The following is a 9,574-nucleotide window of genomic DNA, read 5'->3' on the forward strand; positions in this document are numbered from 1 at the left end:
ACCTACAGATAATACTACATACACACTAGTTATGAATTGGAATGACTTTTATGTATTATTTTAAGTAAGCTACATATGGAACTGTTAGTACTGCTTTATAGTAAATATATTAATGTGCTGATAAATATCTAAAAGCCATAGTTAGTTCAACACTTAAACATATCAACCAGTATTTTAGATTTAGAACAGGTTGTATAAGTATGGTGGCATATGCCTTTAAATCCAGCACTCTGAAGGCATAGGCAAGTGTTCCTTCCTCTGTAAGTTTGAGGCTAGCCTGGTCTATACAACAAGCATCAAGCTAGCCAAAGCTACATAATGAGACCCTGTCTCAAAAACCAAAAAGGAAGAAATAGAAGTGAGGTCATCCATTATAAAGACTAATGCAGAAAGTATATTTCATTCTAAAGTATTTTATTTACATTTTTAAAAATCAAATTAGCATTTATAAATACCTAAATTTTCTATTATTGAAACTATTCACTAAATATCTACTGCTTAAAAACTGTTTTAGTCCTCAACATTAAGAAAGTTCACTTACGGGCTCAGTGGTTAAGAGCACCAACTGAGGGGCTGGTGAGATGGCTCAGTGGGTAAGAGCACTGACTGCTCTTCCAAAGAGTTCAAACCCCAGCAACCACATGGTGGCTCACAACCATCCGTAATGAGAATTGACGCCCTCTTCTGGCGCATCTGAAGACAACTACAGTGTACCTGAGCAAGTGGAGTGGACCAGAGCAAGTGGGCTGATCGGAGTGAGCAGAGGTCCTAAAAATTCAATTCCCAACAACCACATGAAGGCTCACAACCATCTGTACAGCTACAGTACACCCATATACATAAAGTAAATAAATAAATAAATCTAAAAAAAAAAAGAGCACCAACTGCTCTTCCAGAGGTCCTGAGTTCAACTCCCAGCAACCACAGGTGACTCACAACCACCTGTAATGGGCATCATTAAGGCTTTCTTCAGATTCTATATTACAATACATCAAGCAAATAATTACTGGATGTTTCCTTAGTTGAGGGACTTTAAACCATACAATACCTCTCCAAATCATGTTTGCTTCATTAATGTTAATTTGGTATTTTTAATAGGGGGTGTAGAGATGGCTCAGAAGCTAAGTGTTTGCAGCTTTCCTATAAGGTCTGAGTTCAATTCCTAGCACAGATGTCAGGCTTTTGTTGTTGTTTTTGTTTTTGTTTGTTTTTTTCTTTGTTTTCCAAGACAGGGTTTCTCTGTATAGCCTTGGCTGTCCTGGAGCTCACTCTGTAGACCAGGCTGGCCTAGAAATCAGAAATCCGCCTGCCTCTGCCTCCCAAGTGCCTCCCGAGTGCTGGGATGTCAGGCTTTTTATAGCTGCCTGTAACTTGAGCTCCAGAATATGTGATACCTTCTTCTGGCCTCTTTAGGCATGAACACATATGACATATACTTACACAGATGGATATACACACACATAAAGTCAATCTTTAAAAATTACCAGCCCTTACCAGCCCTAGGAGTTCTGTCTTGTGTGTGTGTGTGTGCATATTTATGTGCGTGTATCAAAGCATTCAGTATAATAAACACTTGTCATATATTTCTTTACTAATACATGATTTCTGGATATTAAAATTTCCAAGTGTAAAGCACACCTTTAACTTCAGTGCTTGAGAGACAGAGGCAAGCAGATCTCTGAGTTCAAGGCCAGCTTGGTCTTGAAGCTCCATAGTGAGAAACAGGTCTACATATAGAAAACCCATCTCAAAGACAAACAAAAACAAAACAAAACAAAACAAAATGAAACTCCCAAGTTTGGGTGAAATATAGCTCAGTTGGCAGTGTTTGTCTAACATATAAAAAATCCTGAGTAGAGTCCCTAGCACTGAATAAAGCCAGTTATCTGTAAACCTGGCAGTTAGAAAGGAAACAGAACCACTTGGCTCCCCCCCCAAAATATAAAAGCAAATTCCTCTAGCACTTGAATAATTGGTAGTTTATATAAATTTACTTGCAGCTTTTCTTTAATTTCTAAACATGTAGAGTCTGTTTGTTTGTTTGTTTGTTTGTTTGAGCAATGGTTGGAGATCAAACTTAGGCTCACACATCCTAGGCAAAGTATACCACTGAACCACACTTCCCATTTCAACAATTTTTTTCATTTAAAATTTAATTGTTGTTGTCTTGTTTTGTACAGTGTATAGATGTTTGTATCTTCACCTCCTGCATATCTAGTGCCTGCAAAAGCTAGAAGAGGGTGTCAGATACCAGGAAAATGAAATTAGGTGGTTGTAAGTCATCACATGGGTACTGAGAATCAAACCCTGGTCCTCTGTAAGGGCAGCTAGCACTCTTAACCACTGAGCCAACTCTCTAGTCCCTCCACAATTCTTAATTAACATGTTCACTACTCTGAATCTTTCACATACTAGAGGAATTATCACTTATTCTATTTTCTCTCTTTTGTGATTTCTACTGGAATTACCAGAAGGCCAATATATTCTAAAAGGTCACTAAGAAGTATTAAATTCTTGGGCTGAGAGTGTGGCTCAGTAGTAGGTAGACTTCCACCTAGCATTCAGCTAGCTTCAATCTCTAGCACCACAAAATAAAGGAAAAAAAGTAAAGAAGTCCACTGGATTCCTAGGCCATATCAACAAATACAAACTAATCCTCTTTGAAGGAGGCGAGAAATCTCTATTTTTAAAGTCTGACATGTACAACATAACAACCTACTTAAAGACAGGTAGCCAAGAAATACAGGTTGTAGATTTTTTTTTATTATCATTATATGTAAGTACACTGTAGCTGTCTTCAGACACTCCAGAAGAGAGCATCAGATTTTGTTACGGATGGTTGTGAGCCACCATGTGGTTGCTGGGATTTGAACTCAGGACCTTTGGAAGAGCAGTCGGCGCTCTTAACCACTGAGCCATCTCTCCAGCCCCCCAGGTTGTAGATTCTTTTTTTTGTTTTGTTTTTTTTGTTTTCTCAAGACAGGATTTCTCTGTATAGCCCTGGCTGTCCTGGAACTCACTCTGTAGACCAGGCTGGCCTTGAACTCAGAAATCCGCCTGCCTCTGCCTCCCAAGTACTGGGATTAAAGGCGTGCACCACCACCGCCCTGCCAGGTTGTAGATTCTTTTTTTTTTTTTTTCAGGTTGTAGATTCTTTTTTTTTTTTTTTTTTTTAAGGAAAACACAGTCTTCACAGTCCTGGTGCTGGTATTTTATTTCTTTGTGTACAATTAGGCCATGAATTCATATGGAATGGGCTCCAACAGCTCAGGCTCTTTTCCGTTAGTCCTCACAAAGTGTGCTTCTCTGGGTGGTGCAGGCTGGCGCTTCAGCTGCACCCAGGTGCCCTTCTCTTTGGCTTCCTTTTTCTTCTGGTCGTTCTTCTTCACCCGCTTCAGGAAGCTGTCCCTGCTCTTTGAGTGCTTGATGTGCTCAATCCGCACATTGATCCTCTTGGCCAGAATTTTGCCCTTAACCTGCTTGTTGACAATGATGCCCACGGCATGCTGGGTGACATTGTAGACTCTTCCGGTTTTGCCGTGGTAGCACTTATGGGGCATTCCTTTTTGAACAGTGCCCATCCCCTTGATGTCTACAATATCACCCTTCTTGTAGATTCGCATGTATGTGGCCAAAGGAACAACGCCATGTTTCCTAAAAGGCCTAGAGAACATATACCGGGTGCCTCTCCTCTTTCCCTTTGTGTTCGTCATTTTGGTGAGTTACTGGAAGATGGCTGCGGCGGCCGAAAGCCAGGTTGTAGATTCTTAAAGTTACATTTAACATACACAATCAAAGTTTATACTATAAAAACTCAAGTATTTTGTTATTGCATAAAGGGAGTCTCCTAATTTAGAATGTCTATGAAATAATGAGGAAAGGAAATCGAGGAAAGAAAAAGTAGAGTGTAAAGATGCAGTTCAATTGGTAGGGTACTTGCCTAGCATTCAATTGCCTGTATTCAATACCTAGAATAACATAAAACCAGGCAAGATGACACACACCTGTAATTCAAGCATTCACATGATAAAGGGTATAGGGTCAGAACTTTAGGTCATCATTGGATACACCCTGGGCTACATCAGACCCACCTTTCAAAATAAATACAATTTTTGGTTTTGTTTTTTCTTTTTACTTATTTATTTTGTTGTTTTGAGACAAGAAGCCAACAAACTTTGTCCTCCTCAGCCTCTCTCCCATAGCTGGGATTTACAGGCTTGAGCCACTACCTAGCTTACTTAAGATCTTTTATTAAGGTTTATTTTAATTAACCCTACCACTCAAGACATGGTCTTACTATGAAACTAAGGATTTCCTTGAACTCAGAGATTCATCTGCATCTGTCTTACAAGTGCTAGGACCAAGGAGTATACCAACACATATAGTATTTGATTTTTAAATTCTACTTCATGGTGACTGATAGATGGCTCAACAGTTAAGAACACTAATTGCTCTTCCAGAGAACCCAGACAGATACCCAATACCCACATGGCAGCTCACAATCATCTATAACTCCAGTTCTAGCAGGTCTGGTGCCCTCTTCTAGCACCAAACATGCACCAGGCACCCACTCGGCACGCATACATACATACAGGCAAAATATTCATACACATAAAAAAATTAATAAAGTAAAATTATACTTCATTGATTGCGTCAACTACGGCTCCTTGGGAGCAATTTGCCCACCTGAATACGAGAAGTTTATAAAAATAAGAAGGTCCTGGCTCTAGCAACTCCATTAGCAGCAATTATTTGACCTTCAGCATTTATTTGACCCTACTAAGCTTCTGTTTTCTTTCAGGAGGATTAAATGAGATAATGTGTAAAATAACAGTGGCCGGTCCGTGTCAGTCTTCAGCCAAGAAGCCATTAAGTGCATCACCTCTTCAGCTGAGGTAGGGGCCTGTAATCCAGGCTAGGGAAGTAGAGCTAGGCAGTCCAAGTGTTCTAAACACACCTTGCTACAAAGCAAGATAATTTCTCAATTAAAATTAAATATAAAAGATAATCTCTGTAAAGACAAGGTCCCTCAAAGAGGACTCTTGGTCGGGAGGAAAAATGATTAATTTTTGTTCTCTTTTTATTTTTTTTATTTTTATTTTTTATTTTGAGACAGTGTCTATGTAACTCTGGCTGTCCTAGATCAGGCTGGCCTCAAATGTACTCCCAAATGCTGGGATTAAAGGCATGTGCCACCATGCCCAGCTCTGTATTCTATTTTAATTTGTGTTTATAATACCTTTAAAGTGTTTTTTTTTTTTAATTGATCTATCCTACTAAGTGACTTCTTGGGTGTTTAATGCATCACAAAACAACAAAAAACTGCCACTAAATCCGTAAAGCAGTAAGTCATAACCTAATAATATCACAGAGAAATACACAAGCTATCGGATTTCATGTGTGTGTGTAAAGTGTTCTTAGTGGCTTCCCAGTAGCCACAATGGTGACACAACATAATCCAATGACTCCGTCTATTGCAATGACTTTGGCAATAGATATATTTTTCACTGTCACAATGAGGGGATGTACTACTGGTATATAGTAGGTACAGACAGGAATGTTGTAACCTTTACTGCACAGGTACAACCCTCCACAGCAACAACTGCCCTAAATGTCATGGTACCAGAAATGAGAAATTCTGTAACTCAGGGCACCATTCTGCTCAACTACTGAAGTTACAAAGCTTCATTACAGGATAAATCCTCCTAGGTAATGAATCAAAACCTTTTATCACTGGCACACTACTAGTTCAACAAATGCAGCCACTGCTATACATTTCTGAAACTCTAGCACTGAGAACACTTTACCAGATTATGTTACCTACTCAGTTCAATTTAGTATTTTTAAGGCATTTATACAAGTTCAATCATTTCAAGATTACATTTTACCATTTACTATTTTCAAGTAATAAGAAAACCCATTTAAAAAATGCTAAAGTAAAAAAGAAAAAGCCTTTATTTTTAGGTGCTTATCCAGTCTTCTCAAATAAATTTAATATTTTCACATTTCAACCAACAAACTTTGTTCCATACATTTTGAGAAAGTTAAGTATCCCTAAAAAATGATTTAAACTATTATTTATTATTTCTGTGGAAAATAAAATAAAATAAATAAACCTAGTATGGTGGTACAGGATTCAAATTCCAGCTCAAAGAACAAGAAGGTGGGGGACAGGCACTTGGAAGGCAGAAGACAGATCTGTGTTAAGTTCAAAGCCAACCTGGTCTACATCGAGTTCCAGAACAATCAGGGTTATATAAGAGAAAGCCTGTGATAGAGAGACACAGACAGACACAGAGAGACAGACAGAGAGAGGAAGGCAGGCATATTTCTGTGAGTTCCAGACAGTGAAGGACTCCTTAGAAAAACTAACCTCAGCACCCCCCCCCAAAAAAATGATGCTCACAAATGGGTCTTATTTTAACATAGTGGTATTGTTAAACTGTAAAATCTTTTGCACCTTTTAAAATGTATGTCATTTCCATTATATAAGGTTATCCTTTTAATATTCAGTGTTTACCGTCTATTTAATAATTTGCCACATAATAAAAATTAATGCAGATAGTTGATTTTATTGTTAGTTTTTGTTTTTGTTTTCTGACACGGTTTCTCTACATAGCCCTTGATGTCCCAGAATCCACTACAGTAGACCAGGCAGGTTTCGATAAAGAATTCCTACGAAGACAAAAATCTTAATTCCTTCATCCAAAACAAAAGGTGAAAAAGACCTCAGAAAAAGAATGTTTTTAAATAAGATGCAATAAATTGTTTAACTTCTTTCGAAAATATTTCTGATGGGTATTCCAACTTTTCCATCCACTTCAAACTGCTGTCCCACCTAGAATTTTAATACTTGTCCAAACCTGCTAGCTCATGGTCTAATAATAAACCTAATTATACAATCTGTAACAGCCCCTGTCGACCTTTTCCTTAAGAAGCCATAAAGGTGATTTAGCTGACACCTCAAACTCATAGAAATCTATTTCATTTATCAACATTCCGGCTTTCAGAACTAAGTTTAAAGGAGAGCGGGGAGCCGGGGGGGGGGGGGGAACTGGCTACAGGTTGAGGAGGGGTGAAGTCGCCTGAACCAAGCCAGGCACACGCTTGGCGTAGGACAGCAGGGCTAACTACCGGTTCATTTCTCTTTAAATCTGGCAGCACGTGGGGCGGCATTGTGAAGGCACCAACCCGCCTCCTCCCTCCCCCCCCCTTCCACTCCGCACACGTACGCCTCCAGCGCGCATGCTCCGCTCACACAGTCCTAGCAGAGTAGGAGCCAACCCCCTAAAAAGTCAACCTGGAAGCCGCAAACGGCCAGAGGCCGGGACAATGGGGGAGGGGGACAGAGACTCCACGGGGGAGGCACTGAGCCGCCGCCCCTGGCCAGAGCCTAAGGCGGGCCGCAGCCCGGTGGCCGCGAGCCTGCGCGAAGGAGCCCGAGCCGTGCCCACGGAGCACAAAGCCCCGGCCGGCCAGCGAGCCGCTCTCCCCAGTGCCCGCGCCCACCCTCCCCCAGACGGGCGGCGCAGCCCGAGCTCGTGCCAGGCGGAGGCAGGCGAAACGGAGTCGCGCTCCCCGCCGAGCCCCCCGGTGCCCCGCGTCAGCACCCCGGCCAGCCCCGCCGTCGCTTTTGTTGTCTGCCCTAACTCCGCGGACCCCGCGCTGCCGGGCCAGAAGTTTGGCGCGCCTCCCCTCTCCGGCCCCCGACACGGCTCGGGCTCGCAACCGCGCGGGGACCCCGCAAGCTCCCGGGGTCCCTGAGGTTCCGCGGCCTCCGCCGCACCTGAGCCCGGGATCCGCCCCTCAGGGAGGGTCGGCCCGACCGGGACCCACGCCCCTCCCCCGCAACGCCCCAGTGCCGTGGGGGAGGGGGCAGCCGCCCAGGGCGTCCGGCCCGTCCGAGGGCGAGGCTGGGGAGCGTCCCCGCCCCCAACACCCTCCACAGCCGGGCCAGGAGTGTCGCCAGCTAGCCGCGACTCGCGGGCTCCCACCCTCGCGGCCCGCCACCACCCAGCCTCCGAGCGGGCGAGAGGAGGCGAGTGGCTCGGCAGTCCGCGATCGCGGCCCGGCGCCCCGCCGCTCACCTGCCAGCTGTCTTCGCAGTAGCAGCGCCGACTGCAGCTCCGTCATCCTCCCCACCGAGAGCCCGGGCCGCCACCGGGACTTCGACGGACTGGCGACAAGCTCTGCCGGTGCCTGGAGCTAGATGTGTGTTGAGGAACCCGGACTGGAGCGCCGAAGCCGCGGGGAGGCCGGTCTTGGGAGACCCGAGAAGCACCTCGCCGCCTATGCGAGTTCGCTCCGCTCGGCTTTCCTCGCTCAGCGCCTCACGCCCGGAAGGGGAGGGTACCCGGGCCGCCGCGGCGCGCACTGGGACTTCGCTCGCCCGCTTCCCTCCTCTGCCCGCCCGTCGGCCCCACCGGTGCCTTCCCCCGCCACTGCCTCACTGCGCGCAGGGCCGCTCCGCGCAAGCGCGCTGAGCCTGCCTCCTTCAGAAGCAGCACTCCTGCTAGCCCGACCCCTCGGCCCTGCTGCCCCGCCTCCGGCGGTGGAACCCCGCCCACCGCGCGCCGTGGGCTCAGCCCCGCCATCTTGGGAAGGTCCACGCCCGCCCAGCTGCGGAAGCGTCGGCTGGTAGACGCCCCGCGGACGCCATGACAAAGAGGTCACGGAGGGTCAGGACGCTGCCTCCCGGTATAAGCAGGAGGTCTAAGCGTGATGGGACCAGAAGTGGTAGATGTTGGCGAGGACCCAGCAGCCATCCAACACTACATCCGAGGTGTGCGAATTAGTCATTGTTACAAAGCCCAATTTAGTACTGGTGTGCACCATTTTAAGCAGCCGCAAAATAGAGTGCATGGTGATAATTCATAAAGAATACACAGAATGGTCCTTGAAATAAAATGTTATGAGTCTCATAGCAGAAAACGTTTAAATAAATAGTAAGACTGAGTAAAGTGCAGAGCTGTGATTAGCACAACCTGATAAATGGTTCGGATTCAGGTGGTATTCGCCTGTAATCTCAACACTTGAGGCTAAGGATTGGGAGAAGACCCCAGGCCCCCTTCGCTGCACAGTGATACCCAATCTCCGTCTGGGGATGAGGATCCATAATAGACCAGACTCCTCTAGAAAGGCACCTACTATGTAAAGTCCAAGTGTGAAAGCCGAGATTAGGAAAAGTCAACCTTAGCCAACCTTCTTGCCCATTTCCCAGTTGTGTACTTTGTCAACACTGTAGCAATAAAGAAACAAAAAAGGGAAGGGGGGAAAAGTAACATTGACACTCAATTTTGTTTCTTCTTTCTTTCTTTTTTTCTTTTAAAGATTTATTTATTTACGTATGTGACTACACTGTTGTTCTCTTCAGACACACCAAGAGAGGTCATAGGATCCCATTACTGATGGTTGTGAGCTACCATGTAGTTGCTGAGAATTGAACTCAGGACCTTTGGGAAATCAGCCAGTGTTCTTAACCGCTAAGCCATCTCTCCAGCCCCTTGTTTGTTCTTTCAATAAGTGTTTGTTCAATCCCTACTTCCCTGTACCTGGACTGTAGAAAAGAAAAACT

The 9,574-nt window shown here is 44.7% G+C and overlaps 1 protein-coding gene and 1 pseudogene across 4 annotated transcripts in view; both read right to left on the reverse strand.

The window, feature by feature from the left end:
* Positions 1–8,524, reverse strand: part of Ube2g1 (ubiquitin conjugating enzyme E2 G1) — a 79,693-nt gene extending 71,169 nt beyond the window's left edge. For 3 of the 4 annotated variants that reach the window (XR_015045026.1, XM_021176786.3, XM_085829832.1), the window contains exon 1: positions 8,088–8,524. Coding sequence is in view for 1 of the 4 variants with exons in the window: in XM_021176786.3 (XP_021032445.1) it covers positions 8,088–8,133 (46 nt within the window). In the remaining 3 variants the exon portion in view is untranslated. The remainder of the gene's footprint in view (positions 1–8,087) is intronic. The other variant, XM_085829833.1, reaches the window with a different exon arrangement.
* Positions 3,209–3,768, reverse strand: LOC147001466 (large ribosomal subunit protein eL21 pseudogene; annotated as a pseudogene).
* Positions 8,525–9,574: the final 1,050 nt, after the last annotated feature.

Source organism: Mus caroli, unplaced genomic scaffold (genome assembly GCF_978045245.1).
Source record: "Mus caroli unplaced genomic scaffold, Mus_caroli_1 scaffold_13, whole genome shotgun sequence".
NCBI classification, from domain to species: domain Eukaryota; kingdom Metazoa; phylum Chordata; class Mammalia; order Rodentia; family Muridae; genus Mus; species Mus caroli.